The sequence below is a fragment of the Narcine bancroftii genome, chromosome 9, assembly GCF_036971445.1.
Source record: "Narcine bancroftii isolate sNarBan1 chromosome 9, sNarBan1.hap1, whole genome shotgun sequence".
Classification (NCBI taxonomy): Eukaryota; Metazoa; Chordata; class Chondrichthyes; order Torpediniformes; family Narcinidae; genus Narcine; species Narcine bancroftii.
The window spans coordinates 70673264-70698233 of NC_091477.1; the positions used below are offsets into that span (position 1 = coordinate 70673264).

At 38.2% G+C, this 24970-nt stretch overlaps 1 protein-coding gene and 1 long non-coding RNA gene across 7 annotated transcripts in view; one reads left to right on the top strand and one right to left on the bottom strand.

The window, feature by feature from the left end:
• wdr33 (WD repeat domain 33) overlaps nucleotides 1–24970 on the top strand; it is a 127147-nt gene that overhangs the window by 37186 nt on the left and 64991 nt on the right. For 2 of the 3 annotated variants that reach the window (XM_069896390.1, XM_069896389.1), the window contains exons 3-7: nucleotides 4870–4938; nucleotides 6849–6953; nucleotides 7900–7995; nucleotides 10492–10643; nucleotides 13320–13417. In XM_069896390.1, coding sequence (XP_069752491.1) covers nucleotides 4870–4938; nucleotides 6849–6953; nucleotides 7900–7995; nucleotides 10492–10643; nucleotides 13320–13417 — 520 coding nt within the window. Of the gene's footprint in view, nucleotides 1–4869; nucleotides 4939–6848; nucleotides 6954–7899; nucleotides 7996–10491; nucleotides 10644–13319; nucleotides 13418–21312; nucleotides 21421–24970 lie in introns of those variants that run through there. The other variant, XM_069896391.1, reaches the window with a different exon arrangement.
• On the bottom strand, nucleotides 9474–24516 carry LOC138742258 (uncharacterized). 4 transcript variants are annotated; one of them, XR_011344022.1, is made up of 4 exons: nucleotides 24312–24516; nucleotides 19399–19531; nucleotides 18369–18535; nucleotides 9474–9586 (listed from the first exon to the last, which is right to left on the bottom strand). It is a non-coding gene; the product is annotated as an uncharacterized lncRNA (long non-coding RNA). The 4 variants fall into 4 exon arrangements; XR_011344023.1 differs by lacking the exon at nucleotides 9474–9586 and adding an exon at nucleotides 10775–11068; XR_011344020.1 differs by lacking the exon at nucleotides 9474–9586 and adding an exon at nucleotides 11213–12172.

Sequence of the window (24970 nt, forward strand, 5' to 3'; positions counted from 1 at the left end):
ATTTGATTGAGAGTCTACAAAGCCTGTTTATGAAGTCAATAACAAGAAATTGGAAGTATAGAAATGATATCTGTCATATAGAATCTTAGAACTGTTACAGCACAGGATGTTCCCAGTGAGATCATCAAGTTTGTGCTATTTTCAAATAGACTAATTCCTTGGTCCTATTTCATTTTCCATACTCCTGTCAAGTTTCAAAAAGCAGAAAATAAATGGAAGTTTGTAAATAAAAGTTTTCCTTCCTATCACCTAATACCTTATCCCTGTGATTTGTGTCATGATAACTTTGAAATGTATGCTAATAGGAACTGCTTTCTTTAAGGCCATGATTGCTTTACCCTATATAAAGTAAACATAATCTTGGCCACCTCTATCAAATCTCAAACTAGTTTGCCCTAAGGAGAACAATGCCTGCATTTCTAGTGTAACCATATTTCTGAATGATCCTCATTCCTGGATCCATTGTGCTAGTTCTTCCACAATCTTTCAAAGACCTTGGCATCCTCCAGCAAAGCTGCAAGATTTAGACTCCAAAATGGTAAAATTATGTTACTGTTGTGTATGTTATGTACCAAGTCAAGTCACCTTTATTTATCTCTCTTACCATGCTCACGTGATAATGACGAGATAGTGTTTCTCTAAGACCACGTCCATATTTACATAAATATAAGTTAGAATAGAAGTTAAACACATTGAAATATTAAAATATTAAGACATATACAGTAAAAGACCATGGTACACTATCCACATATGTTCTGGGAATTCAGAAGCCTGATGGTTTGGGGGGGAAAGCTGTTGCCCAAACTAGTTATAAGGTCTTGTGTGTACATCCTGCCAGGTGGCAGAAGGGAGAACAGTTTGCATGAAGGTTATGTTGAGTCCTTCACAATGTTTATTGCCTTTCACCTGTATCGAGAGCTGTAGATCTCCTTCGTGATAGGAAGAGAGCCCCCAATGATCTTTTCCACTGATTTCACTAACCTCCATAGAGTCTTGCAGTCTGAGGTGGTACAGCTTCCAAACCAGGCTGTGATGCAGTTGTACGGGATGCTCTCAATACATCTGTAGAATGTAGTGAGAATGGAGGGTGGGAGATGAACTTTCCTCAGCCTTTGCAGGAAGTAGAGGTGCTGTAGGCTTTCCTGGCTGTGGAGCTGGTTTTAAAGGACCAGGTGAGATTCTTGACCAGTGCACTCCAAGGAACTTGATACTCTTGATGACGTCAATAGTCGAGCCGTCAATGGCCAGCAGAGCACGGTCCCCCGGACTCTCCCTGAAGTCGAAAAACCACCTTTTTTGTTTTATTAATGTTCAGATACTCATTGTTGACTCTGCACCAGTCTGTTAGCGACTGCACCTCATCTCTGTACGCTGACTCCTCATTCTTACTAATGAGGCCCACCAAGCTTGTGTCATCAGCGAACTTGATCATGTGCTTTAAGCTGTATTTAGCCGCACAGTGTGGTTCAGCAGGGTGAACAACAGTGGACTAGCATGCAGCCCTGGGGTGCATCATGCTCCATGTGACGGTCTTGGAAGTGCTGATACTGATCTGACAGGAAGTCAAGAATCTAATTGGAGAGGGAGGTGTTTAGACCTAGCAGGCTCAAGTTCCTCATCAGGTATGATTGTTGAACGCTGAACTGAAGTCAATAAATAGTATTCGAATGTACAAGTCCTTATTTTCCAGATGGGTGAGGGCTTAATGGGGGGTGGTGGCTGTGGCATCGTCTGTAGAGTGGTTGAATCTGTATGTGAACTATAGTGGGTCCAGTGACAGGGGTGGCAGGAAGTGCTTCAAGAAGCACTTCCTGTCAATGGATGTGAATACGACAGGATGATAGTCATTGAGGCAGGACACGGATGACTTCTTCAGCACAGGGACAATGGTGGCGGCATTGAAGCACGTTGGAACCACAGTGTTTGTCTTGGAGATGTTAAAGATGTCGGTGAGAACATTTGCTAGGTGAGCCGCACATTCCCTGAGCACTCTGCCGGGGATGTTACCTGGTCCAGCAGATTTTCATGGGTTAACCTCGCCTAACTCTTCATATCAGCCACTGCAAGACACAGCACCTAATCAGTTGGAGGGGAGGCCGTCTTGTTCGCCGCCACATTGTTTTTCGCCTCAAAACGCGAGTAGAAGAGTCAGTGCATCTGGGAGGGAGGTATCACCAGCACTGATCTCTCTCTAACTCCACACTTTTGTTATTGTATCTTCCTTGCTGTACTTTGCTTGAAATGTCTCCTCATCTGTTTGTGAAACATGGTCTGTCACAGCACCTTGGAATGTGTAATAATGAACTTGATCTTCAGTTTTCTGTAGCTTCAACATAAACTTGGTCTATAACTCCATTCATGAATGATAGGACCCCTCATGCCTTGTTAATTACTGTAATTCCCTTCCACATTTACATAAATGTACTTATGCACTTCTGTACATGAACACCTCTCATAAGTGTCAGTCCAAATTGTCTGTCTTCTAAGTGTATGTATTTACAATTCCTGGCATTGAATTTCATCTATTGGCCAGCCTCATTGCCTTGCAGTGGATTACAATTCTCTTCACTGTTCATCATGCCTCCAAATATGGTACCATCTGCACACTTGAAAATTTTGCACTGCACACGCATGTTAAACATTAACACCATCTCCTGGAGAAAGCCCTGTCTGGTTATAAACCCTATATTTCTAGGAGCATCAATTTTGCTGTCTGGTGTGCCACTTTTCATGACTTGTAACGTTGCACACAAACAGCATCAAATGAATTCCTTATAGTTTTTAAATAGCATAATTCAAATCTCCATTTCTGTTAAAATCTCCATTTCTGTTCGCCAAATGCGACTTTCCTTTAAAGAGTGGCCATTTATAAACTCCAATTTGTTCATGTTAATGTTTTCCCTGATTATTATTTCTATAAGTTTACCAAAACTGATGTTTGAATGGCACTATTTCCACTTTTCAAGTGTGCTTCCCTCACCTATATTAAGAGAGGTTTGGAAGATCATGCAAAGTCTTTAAACAACAGTGTAGGATGCATTTCATTTGAACTACCCAAACCCCAGATCGTCTGGCAGAATGCCTCATCAGCAGAGGACAATCCTATATGCCACGACCTGGGCTGGCTGGCAGGCAGTGAGAGAAGCCCTCCCAGTCAGATCCTTCCTCTATGACCATGAACAACTGCCCACTTTTCAGACTGGTTTGCTGAGAGAGTTGTGGAGAAAGTGTCCTTGTCATACTTCATACCCAATGGAGGATTCTCTGATTTATGAGCTGGAAGATCAACTCTGTGAAAGACCCCCTTTGGTCTGCACAAAACTTGTTGATCTTCCAGTACACTAAGATGTTGGTACAGGAATGCTGACAGGCACAATCCAGGCTGCAGGAGTACGGGCTGAGAGATATATTAATTCCTGCCGCAGGCAACACAAGGGACCATAGTTCAGTCCTTCTGCCAGATAGTGAAGGGCTGAGACTGGAAGGGAAGCCTTTTAAACAATGGAGGGAAAGCAACTAAAGAGGCCATAGCAAATTGGAGCATTAATGTAACAATATACTATACTTTAATGGAAGGAACATATGGATATGTCACTCAGGATGTGTTTTCCTTTATACAGTTTTATTGTGAATAAAGTTTATTTTTGAAAAAAAGACGTGCAAGAGAAGTGCTAATGCAATTTTGAATAGAATCCAATTGGACTGAATGACTACGGATGTAAAGAACCATTGTACTGTTTGTGTTTGTATATATTTTTATCATGTTTAAAGTGTATATTTGAAATAAAAAAGATACTCATTTGTCAGTCTGAAATATGTTGATCTTTCAGTACAGTGAGATCCCCATGAGGGAAAACTGATAACTGGTGCATCAAGCCACGCGAATACACATGGAGAGATTCACTAAAGCTTGGTGTTGTCAATGCAAAGGTTCTTTGCGGAAGGACCACTGGTCAGTACTGAATGTTGAAGTGGTTTTCCCCTCAAACAACAGAGGGTGCATCACCCAGGGGCCCACATGATTGGCAGTCATGGTGTGTGCAAAAGGGAAGTGCTACCACTACTTGGTACATAACCCGAATTTAGAGACTGAATGACACTTGGAATGCATAGACCTTTTGCACAGTTTCCTTTGTAGATGCTTTTTTCATTATTAATAAAGAATATTTATTTTTTGGGTTAAAAAAAAAGGACATCTTGTTTAAGCACAGCTAGCTTCTTTAGTGCTGCTACCTCCCAATTTATTCTTGAGAGATTTTGAAAGTTTCCTTTTCCTTGGTAAAGACCAGTGGAATATGTGTATTTAGTGTTCCAGTTGTATTGCCCTTTCTCTGCATGAGTTACCTTTGTGTGCAAATGACTCCATCCCACCTGCTACTCCTATTATGACTGTTGAATCTCACAGTATTTACATTATTCTTTCCTTTCCTCTTTGAGTTTGGTTTCACTGGAATTATTCATTAGAATGAAGGCAGTGTTTAACCAAAGTCTTTCACAGTTTGGAATGAAAATTCAAACTTGCTACTTGTGCAGTAATGATTAAAACTAAATTATCTGTCATATGTGTGAGATCAGTTACCCAGTCTACAGTTTCATTTTCATTTAAAAATTTTATTTACAGCACAGTAGAAGCCGATTCTGGCCATTTAAACCCATGCTGCCTAATTATACCCAAATTAACCAAAAAAAATCCCTGTCTTTTTGGAGCACGTAGACATGGGTAGAACCTATAAACTCCTTACCCACAGCGCCAGATTCAAACTTGGGTCACTGGCACTGTAGCAGTGTCATGCTAACCATGTCGCAGTAATGAAACAATTTATTATGAGAATCATGTTATTTGCTGATCATTTCCTTTTTCATTTTTAGAACCGGGTTTGGCAGAGGGATCACAGAGATCTTCGAGCAATTCAGCCTGATGCAGCTTATTACAATGATGTAAGCATCTCAAAGGGAAATTCGTTGTAAACTGCCTGCACTGATTTAATGTGCAGCTTTTCTTGGGTTTTCTGATGTTATTGTTTATTAGTTTGTTTTTTGAGCATAAGCCTTTGTCTTAATGTTAAGAATTCTAAGATGGGTCAATTGCTTTAATTTTACTTTATTTTTTAAAAATTGTAAATTTAAATTTTTTTAGAATTTGGAGATATAGCACATTATCTTATTAATTCTTCTTATTAGTGAAGTGTATCACTGGCGGTGTAGGAAAATCGGTTTGAGGAAAGATGGAGAAAAGGGTAACAGTGGGAGTACCCTGTCAGTCATGAGCATAGCAAATCCTGACACAATTTTTAATTTTTAAAATTCAAGTGTTGATTATTTTGAGATTAAAAATTTTTCATCACTATTTTAATCACAACGTTAACCAATTACATTATTTTTGTGTGATCCAAAGGAAATTGCTTTGCCTGTACACATGTAATGACATATTAAATACCTTGATGAATATCCCTATGCAATAATCTGCATTATTATCTTCCAGATTTTGATTTCCACTAATTCTAGCATCTTGTGCAATCTTTTCTTCCCTTATCCCACTATAATTGACAATGGGGTACAATATCAAAATGGCTTGCTTAAATTCATGTTGGTGTAGATCTTTTAAAAAAAAGTTACTGCAAGGATTGAAGAATGAGAAAACTTGGTAGCTTGGTCCGCATCCAACACATTGTCTTCTGCAATATTGCCATTTACAACATGATCCCACCACCAGACACATCCACAATGGCAATTCTTAAATTCAGAGGCAACCATTGATCAGATTTCAGATTTAAGTAATTAATTTTGGCATTCATCAATAATTGAAAATTAATGTTTTTGAACATTGAAAAGGAAATTACCTTTTGAGTGAGTTTGGTGGGTGGGAGAGAGGAAAGAAAGCAACCCTTAGCCAGTGGTGGACACCAAATTATTCCAAGCCTTAGCTGTAAATCAAAAGAGGCAGGGAAAGCTACAGCTTTTTTTTTGGTGTTCCTGTTTGCTATGTCACACTTCCCTCCTGCTGCTCACAGTCAGTTCCAGCAATTCCATAATGTTGGGACTGATTCAAGTGTCAACTTTGGTGGGCTGATAGCTGTCTGGTATGTTGGTCTGGTTGTAGCCAAAGGAATAGAACCATAGAATATTACAACGCAGAAACAGGCCTCTTTGACCCTTCTAGTCTATGACAAACCATTTTACTTTTGCATAGTCCCACTAACCTGCACCAAGTCCATCGCCCTCTGTACCTCTTCCTTCCACGTAGCTGTCCAAATTCTCCTTAAATGTTAAAATTGAGCCCACATTCACCACTTCAGCTGGCAGTTCTTTCCACACTCCTACCACTCTCTGTGTGAAGAGGTTCCTCCTAAACTTTTCCCCTTTCACTTTTAACCCATGTCCTCTGGTTTGTATGTTATTTGGGAGATTGTATTTTTAGGAAACCACTGTGTCCCAGTTTTCCATAATACAAATTCCACCCCCCCCCCCCCCCCCCCATTTTCCCATTTAAACTTCCATTACAAATAGAGGTGTGTTCCCACAGGATGTTTTTCTCTCGTGTGTAAACATTTCATCTGCAACGACAAATAACCCACCACTGTTAATTTAACAGCTGAAGCCAACAATAGATTTGGGTAGGGGAGATCAAAGGCTTGTGGATTCAGACCATATTTAAGAAATGGGGATATTGGAGAAAGGAGTGGGATTTAAGGCTTCATGTGAGAAAGATAGTGGAGGAGAAGTTTGGGTTGATATTTGATTTTTATTTGTTTACTGGATTTCAAGGCTATTAAGCAGTTATTGCTATTGGTTTATTTTCGATCTTGCCACGTAATACAGATGGGATTTATGTGTTGAATATTTTACAGCTGGTGCCACCCATGGGAATGTTGCAGAATCCAATGAATGCTGTCACAACAAAATTTGTCCGAACCTCAACGAATAAAGTGAAGTGTCCAGTGTTTGTTGTCAGGGTAAGGCCTTGAGGTGGATTGTATCGACATCAAAGAAACATTTATGTGATCAGGATCTTGGTAATAATGAAATTGGTTGATTTCAAGTTAATTTGTGTGGTCTGATTCAAAGATGTCTTGCCAATGGCAAACATTATAAAGTGTCAAAAACATAGTATGTGTAAAGAATCGTATCCAATTCCATTCAACAATTCCATTCAATTTCATTTTTCTGGCTCAATAATATCTTTACTCAGTTATTGAAAAAAAAAATCTACTTTGCTGTATGGAGTTTAATTTTAATTTAGATATACTGCATGGTAACAAGGCCCTTCTGGGCCATGAGCCAGAGCCACCCAAATACTCCAATTAATCTACAGCACCATATATTTTGAAGGGTGAGAAGAAACCAGAGCACCCAGAGGAAACCCTTACAGACACAGGGAGAATGCGCAAACTCCTTATAGGCATTGTGCTAAATGCTATGCTGATCATGGCGCCCCATGTTCAGGGCCACCTTCTTTTAACCTGTGGTCTTTATCATTGCTTCAGTACTTTGGTCAGTTTGCTCCATTTGTTGATGCATGATTGAAGCAATATGGCAATATTTTGTAATTGTAATCTTTCTTTATATTTTCCACTAATATCTAAATTGGTATCCCATTTAATTCCTGATGAAGGGCTCAGGCCTGAAACTTTGGTAACCCTTTGCTTTCTTTGGATGCTTCATGAGCTGCAGACTTTCTTATTTAACTGATCTTCAACACATGGTTTATCTAGGGCCACCTAAAAAATGCTTACCAGTCTTGATAAAAGCTAGGTGTATAAAATGTGTGTAGAAATCCTTGAACTGAAGATGTTTTTGTTTTGTGTTCTTGTATGGAAGTTCACATTTTTTGTTTTACTTTCTTATTTAATGTGCTGTATTTATTTCTGTGTGTAAATAATTGTTTCTGTTGTCATTTAGTGGACTCCTGAAGGAAGGCGTTTAGTCACCGGTGCTTCAAGTGGCGAGTTCACTCTCTGGAATGGGTTGACGTTTAACTTTGAAACTATTTTGCAGGTATGGGGAATGAAGAAATCTTGGTGAAGGGGAATGGAGTTGTAGAGTTAAGGAGCTATCAGCAATACATTTCTAACAAATTATTCTAATGTATCCATTAAATTTGAGTGCCTGTGCAAGTTTTTTTTTCCTCTCTTGATCAGGGAAGTATTCCCTAGTGATACACAATTATTCTCAGCTATTTTTGTCAGAAACTCGAGTGAGACTATACTTGCTCCTTGCTATGTGCTAATCCTGTCTATTTTGACAATTTAGTTTAGCGTCTTTTCTCAAATATCTTCCCAGTTATCCATTAGTACAAACAAGGCAGAAAAGTTTTCTAATTCCAATATTACCTTGTATTGTATCTCAGGTTAACAGATCATGTTGAGGTCCAAGATGAAATTATAAACCTCACCTCAGAAAAATATGGCACAAATCACTCACCTTGTAATCATCAATGATCCACATCACCCAGCATACGCTCTGTTCTCTCTGCTACCATCGGAAAGGGATATAAGTGCCAAAAGACTCGCATCACCAGTTCAAGAACAGCTGCTCCCCCTCCACTCCTCAACAACAAACTCAATTTAAGAACTCTTAATTTTGCTCTTTATTTCATTTTTTTTCTCTCTGTTGTACAGTCAGATTCTTTAAATTTCTTTGTTTGTTTATATGTATACATATCTTGTTGAGTACAATTTATTGTACTACCAATGAGTGGTAATTCTGCCTTGTCCACAGGAAAAAGAATCTTAGGGTTGTATGGGATGTCATGTATGTACTCTGACAATAAATCTGAACTTGAACCATCAAATGTCACCTATTCCCCATTGCAGTAGGATTGCAAGTCCCACATTAGTCTCATCGACTACCACAGAAATGGAATGGAAGCATTGTGTTATCTGTTTTGAGGATCTGCCAACCAGAAAGTGATGCAATCAAATTTATTAAATGCTTGTTATTGGACATTCCTTATTGGTGTCAGTAGAATTCAGCAGGTTTTTGTTTGCTGTGGTCCCAATAAAAACAAGGCACTTGAACCATCATGAAATTTAGTTAAGAATTTCATATTACATTTCTGTTCAATTGTGTCAAACCTACTTCAGTCCTAATAACTTCAGAACTACAAATTCTAGTAACAAGCTGGGAATCTCTGGGCTTTATTGTAATGTTATAAGTGGTATATTTTTAATTTGTTATCTCCATCTTTAAGATTTTTTCTGAATTGAAGATTTGTCAATACACAATATTTACCCCCACCCTTAATTTTCTTTCTAAGAGTTTCTAATTTGTGCAATTTAATTCCTGATATGCTTCAACTGTGTTACTTGCATTCATTCCCCATTTAAATGGCTGATTCTTAACAAAAATGAGTTGTTAAGCAATTTCTAACCGTGGCCAATCCTTGGTGTTGTCTACAGTCTGTTCCAACGTATGTTATGCACTATCAGAAATGTTTTCTGATACCAATGCAATATTTTGTTATCTTTCCAACATTTAATTTTCTGTGCAAAATATCCAGTACAAAATATCTAACATGACGAGATGTTTTTAACAGGACTCGTTAAATTCTCATTCTGTCTCTTCTCTTCTCACCTGATAGTTCTCCCTTGAATAATAAGTCAAACATGAATTTTAATATTTCCAGCATCTCTTCATCATATATTTTCATAGATTTATTTCTTTACCATATCTTTGAGTGGTGTTAGTATTTGTATATTTTCAATTTCACACACTAGTTAGAGAAACCAGTAAATTGATGACTTTCTTGTCTAGGATCTCAACAGTATCAGAGCTTTTGATCTATAATTTTCTTTCACAAAAGTTCAAAGTACTCATCGTGTTTTGCATTGTTTTTTGAACATCTCTCTCTTCTACTCAAGTTGCTCTCAAAGGTTTAACTTTGTTAAGTAGACTTCCTATGGTTTGGTCCAGTTTGCTTATGCTACTTGGGAACAACCATTTCCCATAAAAAATATATATATATATCTGCCATGTGGCCTAGAGAGTTACAGCGTGTTACTGGGGTAACTTCATCACTTAGAGGTTATTGTTGCTGAGGTGGATTTGTGGTAACGTGAGGATGTTTTGGAGCACAGTACCTAATATATCCTCATCTCCTAGGTAACATTGTGGGAGCATTGGTGTCAAAAGCTGATAGATGACAAAGCTCTTCTCTGTTTCAGCAATATTTAATGCTGGTAACATTAAGTGCCCTTTGCATCAGGAAAAGTAGCCCAGTTGAATCGATTTCTGAAATATTAACAAAGGCATATGCAAACAGATTCAGAGAAGTATCAGAAAATTAAATTTAGTATAGGCAGTGTACTGAGCTCACTTCAAGAGTTTATAATCTTGATGTAGATTCATAGGCTGATCAGATATTTCTAAAACAAGCACCTAGAGATGCTTTTCTTTAATTGAAAAATAAATGTAAATTTTATGTGAAATGGAAAATAATGTTTATAAAGCATCTGAGAATGTAATCAGTATTTTTTTTCTCTCACTCAACAGGCTCACGACAGTCCAGTTAGAGCCATGACCTGGTCTCATAATGATATGTGGATGCTGACAGCTGACCATGGTGGATATGTGAAGTATTGGCAGTCCAACATGAACAATGTGAAGATGTTCCAAGCTCACAAGGAGGCGATTAGAGAGGCCAGGTGGATTAATGCTATGCAGTTTTCTGTAGGGAATGATATAAATATATTGTCATTTCAATGTATTTTAGGTGAAGTTGTGCATGGTTTCTATGAAACCCTGGGAGTGCTGCTTCAGATTTTATGCTCAGTATTTTTATTTGTTTCCTCATTTCATCAGAGAACCACATTGTCTACTATAGAACCATGGTGTGGTATTGATACGTTGCCATTTTTGAGAAATATGGATGTTGGCAGTATGCTTTACTGCTCAGTTTTGCTGCAGTGCTGATGTGTACAAGTATTCCTTTTATGAGTTCTTTGTAAAGCAAGATTTGACATTTTAAATAAAGTATTTCCTTTTTTCTAAAACTGAATAAAGGTTAAAACTTCAGAAATAAAGCCAGTTGCAACACCAATGTGGTCACCAAGGTCCCGATGGTGGTGATCTGTGGAGGGATTAAAAATAAATACTAAAATCACAGACATCCATCTGCAACCTATGACAACCAAGATCGAAGACAACAAAATGATTAAATTTTAAAATCATTTTAATATTTCCAATGCAAAAACTGTAAAATTAAATGGTGGGTTTTGCAGCTTGTAACTTTTGCTTCTGGTTTGATTTCATTGGAGAGTGGGAAAACAAAACTACTTTAGAAAACTTTAATCCCATTTCACCCATTACATTGAGGATGTCACTTTTTTTTTCTGGTATTGTGACTGACCACATTGTAGTATCACCAGATAATACTAAAACTTTTCTATTTAGATATTCGTGTTAAAACAGCCAGTGAGTGAGCAGTTAGTAGGGCCAAGGATTTTTCATCAATGCCGGGAATGGCAGATTTTGAAACTGTGATCCAAAACCTTTGTGCTGATGGATTAAATGTCCTGGATCTGCTCTGATTATTGGGCTCTTGTCTGTTGACAGCATGCCTGAAGAGCCAACGAGCAGCTCAGGGGAACAACACAATTTAACGCAAATACCTTCATGAGCAGAAGGTCAATATTGTAAACTAGTAACAGCATTCACCACTACTGCTAACATTGACGTGGCTGGGAATGTTGAAGAGCAGACTTACAACATTGCAATACTTGTACTCATTGTGGTTAAGTGAGCCGCATCTTTTAATATCAAGTACCTTCAGTGCAGCAATACACTGATAAATTTCACACGGACACAGGTCAAAAGTATCACAACCCAAATAACCTCATTTAAATGACAAAATCTCATTCGTTTTGATATTGATTTTAACAGTGGTAAAATTCAGCTGGTTTCCTTTAACCCACTACATTACTCCAACCAGGTACTGCAGTCAGCATGTAATATTTTATAATAACCCTCTTATTTTTGCTTCTGTGAATAAGAAAGTGAAAAATACAAAGCACTTGTGTTAATACTCCAAGAAAATTTATGTCGAAGAGCTGCTATGACGCAGTTGTAGTCACTGTTTAGTCACCAAATTGATATCACCTTGTGCGGCCATATGCAGTGCATAAGCTCAGCGACTGAAGTGTCTGACATGGTGGAACCTTGATTGTAGACATAACTGCATTAGGGAAATAGATTATACACAATTGTAAATTTCTTTGGAGTGCAGATTTGGTTATGGATTATCTAACAAACAGTGGAATTTTCTTGAATTGAATTTTTGGAGCTATTAGTTAATTATTAAGGGAAATTATAAATTGCATTCAATGCTTTGTGTCTGGGAGGCTATCCATAGCTGGGTTTCATGTCTGGTGAGTCCAGAGCCATTTCAAGCTTTGATTCTGAATAACCAGTAACAAGCACTGTTTGGTTTCTGGGAGACTTCCTGCAGCCATGGCTTTCTCTCTGGAGGTCCACTATGGTTACGACATCTACTCTAAGAGGTCCACTGTGGTTATCGTATCTACTCTAAGGGGACAGCTGTGGTTACGGCATCTTCTCTGGGAGGCCAACTGTGGTCATGGCATCTTCTCTGGGAGGTCCACCGTGGTCATGGCATCCTCTCTTGGGAGGTCCACCGTGGTCACAGAACCCTCTATCTTGGAGGTCACGGCATCCACTCTGAGAGGTCAAGGCACCTAATCTGGGAGGTCCGCCGCGGTCAAGGGACTCACTCTGGGAGGACCATTGTGGTCAAGACTTCCACTCTGGGAGGTCAGCCACAGTCATGGCATCTGCTCTGGGAGGTTTACAGTAATCAGGGCATCCGCACTGGAGATCCACAGTAATCAGGGCATCCATTCTGGGAGGTCTGCCATGGTCATAGCATCCACTCTGGGAAGTTTGCCATAGTTTTGTCTTGGTCAGTGAAAGGACCAAGCTTGCTCGAGCTTCACAGCTGAGTGAGAATTGGACTCGACATGTTTGTTTCCAGTAGGCTGTGGTTTGATTTATTTAGAATACTCCTATGTTTTAAGATATCTTAAGTAATCTAAGTAAATCTGGAAGTGGCATAAAATCTTGCTGTCAAACTCAGTATCAGGCAACCTTCGTTTGTCCACCAACTTTTGTTTTCTGCTGGTGGATGATGGAAACTCATGCTCACAGATAAAGGATGTTCCAGCTTAAAGCATTGTGGTTATTTCTAGTTAACTTCTGGAATCCAGTTGTACAGAACACTTGTATGTGGATGAGCCAGGTTGTGCTCAGTTCGGCTCGTGTTAAATGCTGACATCTTTCCCCTACTGTGTGTCTTCATGTAACAGTTTCTCACCTACGGATAATAAATTTGCCACATGTTCTGATGACGGCACAGTTCGAATTTGGGACTTTCTTCGATGCCATGAGGAACGTATACTTAGAGGTATGTAAATAAAAATGCTACTCTATCTACTGTATACCGGGACAACCACTTTAAATAAGTGTGATCTTCATGGAGTTCAAAAATCCACCACACGATTGCTAATGTAGATTCTGTCAGTTAAATATCTGCTATTTATACCCCTGCCCCTCTTAATAAAGGGATTGGGAAATCCTATGTATTATACATAAATCTCACATTAAAATAAACTGACATTCTTTGCACTTCTTAAATCTTTACCTCCTCCCTTCAGATAATCACCATTTCCTTTCTCTTGTCTCTCACATTATGCATCTTCTTTTGAGGTGAAGAATTTAGAACATGTTGGGCATCTCACTATGTGTTGGGACAATGTGACCAGTATGGTTTTGTAGTTTTTGGAATCACCATTTCATTGCTGAAAATGTACATTGCTTTGGTCCCAGGAATTTCACCAGAGAAACGAATCTGACTTTTTGAGGTGCATGCATAATATACATATTTTTCAAATCCAAAACCTCACTCTTCCCCCATTCCAGTATGTGTCAATGTTATACACCAATCTATTCTGCAATTCGAACGTCTCTGTTTGAGCATTGTGCTCTTGTCAGTATTTTTTTTCATGCAATTGGGAGTTCAATGACATGAGGTTGAATTAATTAGGGGTTTGTGCAGAGGAAATTGTGCCTCATGCATTTCAGTTTTTTTGGAAGAGGTGACCAAGGGGATTGTCAAGGGAAAGGCAATGAACATTGCCTACTTTACCAAGAGTTTGATAAGGTCCCACTTGTCTGGAAGATCATATCACAGGGTAATACAGAATTGGCTTGGTGTTGGTGGTAAGAGTCAATGTGGCCATGGATGATTGTTATTCAAATTGGAGACTTGAGACCAGTGATGTGCTGCACCAATCGATGCAGAGTCCACTGTTGTTTATTATCTTTAACAATTTGGATGGTAATTTTGTTAGTATGGTTCATGTTTTGAGATGACACCAAAATTGGTAGTATAGTGAAGGTATCTCAGATAACAACAGGATCTAGATCAATTGGAAAAATGGGCCAAAGAATGACAGGAAATTTAACGGACAGCGAGATGGGTTGCATTTTGAGAAGTTAAACCAGAGCAGAACTAATGCAGGGCCCTAAAGGGTGTTGTAGAACACAGAGGAATTTGAGGGATATAGGCAAAACATTAGCAAATGGGATTTGATCAGGTAGGCAGTTTGGCAGACATGAACAAGTTGACTGAATGGCCTTTTTCTGTGTGTAAAATTGCATTTTGGAAGTGCTGTTCATTCTCTGCATGTTGCTGACAGGTACCTCTCAGTCAGCAGCATTCCACTGTGACTGTTCTTGACCAGAGCGCAAAAGTCTAGTTTGACAGTCCTGTGGAGTACTGATGGAGTGCTACACTGTCATAGTGCATCTTTCAGCTAAAATAATCAGCTGAGCTTCTAAGCACTCATGGGTGAACAGAAACAACCCTTGATTGTAACTTGAAGAACAGGAGAATCATTCCCATTGAACTGTCCAATGTTTATCCCAATAATATTTTAAAACCACAATCTGAACATACTATTCAAGAGCGTTTGCTGTTCAGATTGCACTTACATGTGCTGATTTATCTTTGTTACAGCAGTTGGAGTATTTCATTGACCAAATAAGTAGGTCATAAGGTTGTGACAAGCTATGGCAATATAGGTGTTTTTCATTGATTGATGGTGGGGAACACAGTCAATTTAATGACTTAATCCATTGTCAACTGACAGATCCTTTATAGAATGATAGGCCAGGCATATTATGGTCAGGGAACAGGTACTTTTCCAACAACATTTGCTTCATGGCAGTTCATGGATAAAATCTGCATCAGAGAGCCAGGCCACTCTACTTCTCTCTTGGTGCCGGTAATTGCATATATTTGGTGAGATGAGACATTGGATATGAATTTTAAATTTTATTTAGACATATAGCATGGTAACAGGCCATTTCGACTCTTGAATCCATGCTGCCCAATTTACATTTAATTAACTTGCAACTCCTGGTACGTTGCAAATGGTGGGAGGAAACAGGAGCCCCTGGGGGAAAACCCATGCAGACACGAGGAGAATGTACAAACTCCTTTCAGACAGCACTGGAGTTGAACCCCAGTCCCAATCGCTGGCGCTGTAAAGGTGTTGCACTAACCGCTTCACCAGCTGTGCCACCTTAAGTGTTATTGATGGATGAAAAATTGTGGCATCCCTGATAAAATAGCATGAATATAACCCTTAAAACATAGAAATTGAATGACAGCATCTCAAATAATGCAGTGTGGATGATGGCAAATCCCATGAGCACAAATGTGATGGCATGGGCAGTTGAGGAAGATGAAAATCTTTATGATGAGTGCCGGAAACTTGAAATAAAAGGAGAAAAGGCTGGAAACTCACAAAACCTCTCTGCAGATTAGGGAAGCAGTTCATGTTTTATCACTTTCCCAGCTTTGCTGGTTTTCAGCCTGAAGTAAGTTGATTTCAAGAGATGGGTGGGACAAATGAAGCCAGGGTTGCCCAAGTGAACCCAATGTTTACAGAGCCATTTGAATAAAGATGAAGGAGTTAATGGCTGTTGTTTCTACTCCCTTTACATTGAAGTGCCACCCCTCATTGCTGCACAAATCCCCTAAATAGAAGATGAAATCAGTGCTGCACAAATTGGAGTTTGAATCTGGGACCTGACCTTGCATTACGGCATGCTTTGTCCATCAAATACCTATTCTAAAATGTTCAACTTCAATGCCTCCACATATTAATTTGTACATTTCTGAAAATGTTTTTAGATTTTTTGCTGTTCAATATTTTAATTAACATTTTAAATTTTAGATTTTCTGTCCTGAGGATTTTTAATATTGCGATGTCGAGTTTAAATATTAAAGTTTTCATTCAGTTCCGAGTGATGAACTATGTGCAGAGCAACTTAATGATTAAATTACTGGAAGAAGATCCAGAAAGCAGCTCAGTCAACTTTGGGACATGAATTCAAATCCTATTGTGACAGCAGAAGAATTTAAATACAAATAAACTTTAGAATAAAAAGTTAGTGTTGGTAGTAGTCCGCAAATTGCTGTAAAATCCCAACCAATCCACTAAAGTCTTTAAAGAAACAAATTTTATTAGCCTTGTCTGATCTGAATAAAGCTTAATTCCCACCAACATGATTCGCTCTCTGTTGGCAATTTGGCCAGTCAGGGATGTGGAAATAGATAAAAGATGAGCTTCAAGTTGAACCAGTCCAGATTTTTAAGTTTTGAGTGCAGTCAACTTGCTCCTGTGATAGGAGATTGTCTTTGATAATTATCAACATTTGAAGTTACTTTTAAAGCATTTTATGTTAAAATTGACTATCTAATGTGTCCTCTTGTTGATGAAAATATTTCACCTTAGCCTGCCTTTTATCCTCCCCCCCCCCCCCCTGTATATTTTTTTTAACTTGGGTATTCCCAGCAAAGCCAGCATTTATTGTCTCATCATTAAATGCTCATGAGATGACAGGGGTGAGCTGCTACCTTGCACACATTCTGGTGAAAGTAACCCTCCACCCCTTTGTACTAATGGATAAGGAGTTCCAGAATTGGTGATGCTCAAGGACCAACAGTATCCATGTCAGGACCTGCTTGTGCCAGTGTTTCCAAGTACTTGGTCTATTTGTTCTTCTTGATGGTGATGATATTGTGTGGTGTCTAGACGACCAATAGCAGTCTATTTTGTGGATGGTGGTCGCTGCAGATATTTCTGTTAAGCGGGATGAACATTTAGAATTGTCAATGAAGTGGTAAATGCTTTCATTTGGATGGTGTCAAGCTTGAGAGTTATTAGAACTCACTCATCTGAGCAAGTGTAGAGAATTCCATGAATCTCCTCTAACTTGTGGTTTTGATGGTGGAAATGTTTAGGAGTTTCAGGTCACAAATCACTTGTAGCTGCTTTAGGTATGAATTAGGCCACTCAAACCTGCTCAGCTATTTAGTAAGATTGTGACTGTCCTTTTTTTTGTTTATGTGGCTGGTCCACTTGAGCTTCTGGTCAGCGATGACCCCTCAGATGTTGATGGTGATGTAATGGAAACTGGTCAGATACACTCTTGATGGAGATTATCGTTGCCTGTTGTTTTGGGGAAAAGTGTAAACTACTTTATTGGCTGAGGAGTTAGGAATGGAAGTGAATGTTCCTACTCTGACCCTATGAAGGAAAGACATTGATGAAGCAGCTGAAGATTGCTGGGACCAGGACACTAAAAACTCCTGCGTTCATATCCTTGGTTGGATAATCCACTTCCCATGACCAACCTTTTGTGCAAGGTATGACTCCACACATGAGCATGTTTTCCCCTAGAAACACACTGAGTTCGACTTTGTTTGGAATTATTTGAAGCCACATTCAGTTCAATGTCAAGGGCAGTTGTGCTCATCTCCTTTGGAATTCAGCACTTTGGTCCATGATTCTGGTGAGCAAATGAGTGCTACCTGATGAGAATGTCTTCCATCACTTTGCTGAATATTGAACACTAATTAGCTAGATTCAGCATGAGCTGCCTGTTGTAATCAGTAATGCCTGTTGAGCAGAAAACTGCTGTAACATTCAATAAATATTAAGAATGAAGCATTTCTCTCAAAATATACTCATGCTTTCTGAAAAGTGTCTCGCTTCTCGGGTGATTGACAACTCTGTGGGTTGATAGCTTAATTTGACAATGAGCTCTAATTCCTCTATCCTGACATTTTCTATAGAAGATGAAGGGCGTGTGACCACTTGTATTTTTTATCTGATGTTAAATGTTTCAGTTACATTTAACTGATGAATTCCTGCCTCACGTTGATTTCCTGAGGTCTTTCATGCTGGGGATGTGATCTGGTTTTATCTGAAGATCTTGTGAGAAATTTTACCATTTGAGAATGAAATGTGCCTCTATTCAAGTGTGCAATGTTTTACACTCACCCTCATCTTGCACACGAAATGTTCCTGCTTGTTTTGCATCTTACTTTATCGTGTTTCTGAGTTCATGACAGCAGCTTGCACTGGGCTCTTTGATAATCCACTTCTGAATGATACTGGCACTCTGTGTTGTCCCTTCATTGTGATCCAGAATCCTGAAAGCAAATAAGCTGTGGAATACTTTGAAATCAGACCGGTTGCATTTTACCACTTAGAAGCACATCCACCCTATATCTGTGCAGGTTTCAAACCTCCGTCCTAAAATTGGAAGGGTAACGTTAGGCACTGCTAAAACTAGTAGAGGAAATCTTTTTTGCTTCCTCAATCAATGCCCCCAATAAAGTTTTTAAATTATAAATGCATCGTGACATTAAATTCACTCATTTGCATTAAATAATTCTATGCCTTCTACTAATCATAAGTAGGGGTACAAAACAAACTAGGTGCTCATCATAACCCTATCTTCCTTTATGCAAAACTTATCAGTCTTGGTTTTTCAACTAAGGAATTTTTTAAAGTTATAGTGTTGCCTAATATTATGGTTTAAACTTGAATTTCAAAAATCCACTTCAGTCATTGACATTGATGAGGCAAAGAGTCTGGAATTGACCCCTCAAAAAATATTTTCAAGTTAATGAGACAAATTCATCTGGTCATCTCCCTCGTATTTCAGTGCTTGCCGTAGTGCATCTATTTTTCTATGGTTAGAAAAGGTTGATTATAATGTTCACATCTGGAGCAAGTTTAAACAGTTCAATGACTTGCATTTGTCATTTTAAGATGATTCTTGAAGGTAATATCCATAAACTTTGTTATTTCTTTTAACATTTGCAGAATTTGTTGATTCCCAGTCTCAAGTTACTCCTTGTTGCTGAGTGATAAATGTTGCATTCCATTTACACCTTTAATGACCCTTTCAAAACATCCCAATACATGTTTACAATTCATGAAGAACATGGACTTTGCCTGAGTCATTTCTTTAAAATCAGACTAAAGCCAGATAGTGGAATCATCACTATATCCAGATACCTACCAGAATATTTGTTCTTTCAAATGCTTCAGGTTCAGCAGAAGGTACCTTACAAACTTGTATGGCTTCAAACATAAATATTCTTTGGTTTCATTCAGAATATTAACGGCATAATTACCTCAGAGGAGTTCAGGACCTATTGAAAATGATACTGACTTTAGCTGAGGTCATTCATATTTTACACCGCATCAAAGTCAAATTAGATGACTGATGCAAATTTTGTTTTTAACCTCTGACCAGCACAGAATCAGTCGTAGTTGGCAATTTTGCAATGGTATTGATTATGTTGTATCCTTTACATTACCTCCAACTTGAACTCCAATACATATTAAAACTGATCTTTCACACCAATCATCCACCATTCATATTCATTTAAATCTAGTCCTTGATTGAGATTCCAACTTTACACTGAACTTTATTTGACCACTGACAAGCCAGCTGCTATTTTTAGACCATGAGCTTTGCAGTGAGCTGCCTTTTTTTACATTTTCACCTTCTTGGATCTGGGCATCCCTTGCAAAACCAGCACTTGTGGCCTTTTCCCTATTGTCTTTGAGTTGAGTGTTATGGTCAGCTATTTCTGGGGCATTTGAAAGTGAATCATATTGATGAAAATGGTGTCATCTGGGCCACACCTGGTGAGGATGGCTATTCTTCTGCTGAAGGTCATTAAATGGATTTTTACCATATTCAGGAATTTTATGGTCATTATTTGTACTAACTAATTTTTTTTTAAATCCCAGCTTATTAACGGAGGGGCATACAATATATGTAATTGGAATCAGTGGCATAGAGATTATAGTCTCTATGGACTCTGGAAAATATTGACCAGACAACTAACAGTAGAAACAGCAATAGTTTCAAACTTTTGCATTGAAGACATTTTCTTGCACAATCACATTTTGAAAGACAATTTTTTTTTCCCAACAACTTTGACCCAAAGCCAAACAGACCAAGTTCAGAAAACAGCAGTGTGTAGCTTTTCAATCCCTGTTACCAATTTAGGTAATTGATTTTTTTTTTGCCAATGATACAGGGTCATGCAATCATGCAAGTTTGCATGATTGCATATTTTAGTTAGCCCATGCTGCCAAATTACACCCAATGAACCTACAACTCCCATATGTTTTGAAGGGTGAGACTAAACCAGAGCACCCAGAGGAAACCCACGCAGACACAGGGAGAATGTACAAACTCATTACAGGTGGAGCCGGAGGGAAAAATGCAGAACATCTACCATTAGTGTAATGAATACAGGCCAGATAGTTTTTAGAGGCTTATCATGAATTAAGGAATAGTATATCAATGGCAGTGGAAGCTTTATTTTGCTAAAAATATTTTTACTACTCAATTATGTTCTTAATGATGCTATGATGTAACCATTTGCGGACTGTCCATCTGGAATGTTTCTGCCTTGTTCTACCTTGTTCAAAGATATTAATTGTACAATAAATTCTAAAATATATTTTTTTATCATTTAGGGTGTTAAATGAAAATGATGGTTAATATTTTAATAGATGAGAAAAATCAGCATCCTTTGGAAAGTCAAACCTTAGCAAAAATTACCAGTTTTTAAAAGAAAAGTTTCAAATACTTCACGTGAAGCATTTGTTCTTAATGCTCTGCAACACTGATATCTCAGCGTTGGAATGTGGAGTTTAAGTTTTGCTCAGTGCCCTTTGGAAAATCACATAATTGAAGTTTTCATTCAGAGAAAATCATAAATTTTCAGTTCTGCCAATTTTGTAGCTGTGCTCTTTATGTGTAACAATTCTTAAGTTTTTTTTAACTCTGGGCTGCTTTAATCTAAAACTTGTTACTTTTGAAATCAAATTAATGAAGAATATTTAGGTTTCCTGATATATTTATGGCTTGGAATCTTGTGCAAATCTTATATGCAATGTCTGTTATTCATAGAGAGAAAAGGAAGCTGGAACAAAGCCGAGGAACTATTTGTCAGTGAACTTTACATCAGTATGAAGAAAAGAGACTGGAACCTAGTTTAAAAGTGATAGAAGCATAGCAAACAGAAAATATTATAAAAATAGCATATTTCAGAAAGGCTGTTCTGTTTAATCTATAGTAATTACATTCTTTGAAGAAGAAACAAAAGCAAAAGAGACAATTGTGTAGTGTGCCCTTGGATATTTGGAAGACAAATTATGCCTTTGAGATTGGAGGGCAACTGCTCAAAAATAAGTTGTGATTCATGCACAAGCATACTGAAGTTCCTCTGTGCATCAGCAATCTTTCAACAGTTAAAGAATAAACATATACAATTATTTTCTTCTAAGGTGGATTTCCTCACATTTTGCAATATTGTACGCCATCTACCAGACCTTTGCCCACTCAATCTATACATCACTCTGAAGGCCTTCTGCACCCTCTTCATAATTTGCTTATTTACTCAATTTCGTGTCAACAAATGCTACACTTGGTCCCATTTCATTGTTGTATATCATGAACAGTTATGAGTAGTATCGACCCCTGAGGCATTCCACACACCACTGATAGCTAACCAGAGAAAATTTCATTTATCTTAACTCTGCCTTCTTGTAGTGAACCAATCCTCTAACTCCAACTCCATGCATCCTTATCTTATGGATAAGTATTTTATACTTCACCTTATTGAATGTCTTCTCGAAATCCAAATACATGGCATCTACCTGTTCTGCCCCTATCCATTGTGCTTGTTGTATCCTCAAAGAACTCCAGTTAAGCATGATCTGCCCTTCCTTAATCCATGCTGCATCTTCCTAATAGCATAATTTCTATCCAGATGTCTCGCTAATTTTTCCTTTATGATGAGTTCAAACCTTTTCGTGATTATAGTCATTCAGCTTACTGGCTTGTAGCTGCCTGCAATCCGTCTGCATCTTTTTTTAAACAGAAGGTTTTCAAGGAAGACAAAATAATTGAAAGGGGAGCAGTGAGTACTGTTGAAGAGCTGTGATGAGTGGAATGTTGAAGGTTGGTGAGAAAATGCATATGGATTTTAAGCCCTAGTTTAAAACCATGCACTGAAGCAAATGGCCTAAAATTCTATTATGTTGGCATAAATGGAAAATTTAGTTCTAAATATAGTTCTTTTAGTTGAATTTTTTTTAAATTCTAAGTTTTTTGTGTACTTTTGTTTTATCCTTTTTTCTCTCAGCAGGGCTCTATTTGTGGCTTTGTATGAGACCTGTACTTGAAGGACTAAGAGACCCCATAGAACTTCAGCCTGTTTGCTTGATCCACTTATTTCCACGTGGTAGTTGAGTACCCACAGAGTGAGACTAATTTGACATGGAAATTGTTTGATTTGTGAATATGTTTTGGTTGCTTACTCACTTCTCAATGTTAATGTGATGCAAAGTTAAAAACCTGTTGCTGCAGAAAACCAAGTCTGACCTCAACATCCCAGTGACTGGAGCGACAGGATGGATCACACCCAGATTCAGTGCTGTCCATTATATTGTATTTGAAATTAATTTCTCTGATCATTAATCTGAGAGGTTACATATTTTCGGAATCTGTGAGCACAGCTAACATTGAAGGTCAAAAATGTTGGCAGCACTTATACAGCCATGAGCAAGCTGAATGTGTGGTAAATTTTACTGAGCCTTATGCTAATGTGGCTGTATGTGCCTGCCAGATCTTGGGTTAGGGTCAAAGGGAGAACATATTCACAAACAAATGTGGACTGACTTTAATTGAATCAAAAACAAATCATCAGGCATTGTAATAGGGGTGAGCAGACAAAGAATTGCCAGAGACCTCAGCAGATTAGATAGCATCTTTGGATAGAAATGGGGAAAAGAAGCTGGAGGAGTGGCCCAGAGGTGATGGAACAGAATTGAGAGGTGAAGAGACAGGTATTCCTTAGACAGTGAGCTCCCTTTAAAAAGCCTTTTAGTAGTAATGTGTGAATATCCAGGTTCAGCAGTGACTTTGGCTTCTGTTAGTTTCTCAGCACTTCTGTGCTAGTGTAGTTCAAATGACACGAAGGGTGCATGATGGAGAAGACAGTGAAAAGTGTGCATTTTGCAACTGTTTGTACATCTATGCTACTTCATGCATGACTGGAAGGCTTAGTACAAATGTCTATTTTTTGGTTGTATTAACTGGATATTGGAGGGAAGCCCATATTGAAGGAAATTTAAGGTAACTGGTATTATTGCTGAGACATCATTAAATTCCAACTATTTGGGCAAGTATTCTTTCAACACAATGAAGATCAAGGATATAGTGGTAGTTTTTAAAAATAGAATGGAATTAAGATACACCAAAGAACTTCATCTTTCTGCTGTACTTTATTTCAGTGAAAGTTAATGTTTGAGATGACCTGTATTTTCAAGCATATGTGCACAAGGCACAGATTTGTATTGGCACCGTCATGTCATATCTCCAGTCTGATGCTGTATTCTAGGCTTTTTATTTATATCCCTTAAGGAGCTTGCAGAACAAAGCAGTCATCACATTTAAAATTAGCAGTTGGTATCGCTTCAGCCACTGTTAGCAGAAAAGATTTCCAACTTAATTATTGTTAGTTGTGCATCTAGTTTTACACTTTGCTTTGGAGTATCATTACAACTCCTTCCCAAGCTAGGGAAGGTCTTCAGGACCTTCTAGTAATTTCAATCAACTTGCATTTCAGAAGGTACTACTTTTCTGTTTTCTCTCCTTATTACATAATCCTCTGAATCCTGGTTTCATTCTTGTACGTCCACACTGTGACAATATTTCTTTTTAAAGAAATGTAAGAAGTACACATGGTAGAAGATTGTTCTAACCCTTGTACCTGCTTTGCCACTTTTTTGCACTATCCATATTTGATGATTCTCATTGCATATAAAAACCTATTGATTCTGCCATGAATATACTCATTCACTTGCTTCTTCAACCCTCTTGGATGGAAAATTCCAAAGACTCACCAGTCTCTTGGTGGAAACATTTCTTCACATCCCTCCTCTGGAATGGCTATCATTACTTTGAGACTGACCTCTGGTTCTCAACACTCCAGTCCAAAAAATTATTAATTCATCATCTACCCTGTCTAGCTCCTTCAGTGCTGTGGTGCTCTGAACTGATCTCAGCTTTTCAAGAGACGTCCAAAGCTGCAGATTAATTCCTACTTTGTATTCCTTTTGTCTTTGTCTCTGTCCATGAGATCATAATGATCTCTATACATGCATCACACAGTCCTCTTTGACCTGCTTCAGTTTATCACCACAGTAAAAGTATTCTAATTTTCTCAGCTCATGGTAGACAGCTTCACTTTTTCCCCATGTCAATATGTGGTGCCAAAAGTTTGTCATTTATTATATTTTTGTAATTTAATTCTGCAGTGCTTACACTATATTTTTGTGTTATTTACTGACTTGGACATGTTCCTTTCTGTCTAAGTCACTTCTCAATACAATGAATTGTGCCCCAATACACATCCTGGAATTGGCAGAGGAAGTGGTAGAAGCAGGAACAACTAATGTTCAAAAGACATTTACACAGGTACATTAGATACATGGATTGGAAAAGTTCAGAGGGATATAGGCCAAGCAGAGGAAAATATGACCAATTTGGTTAGCATGAACAG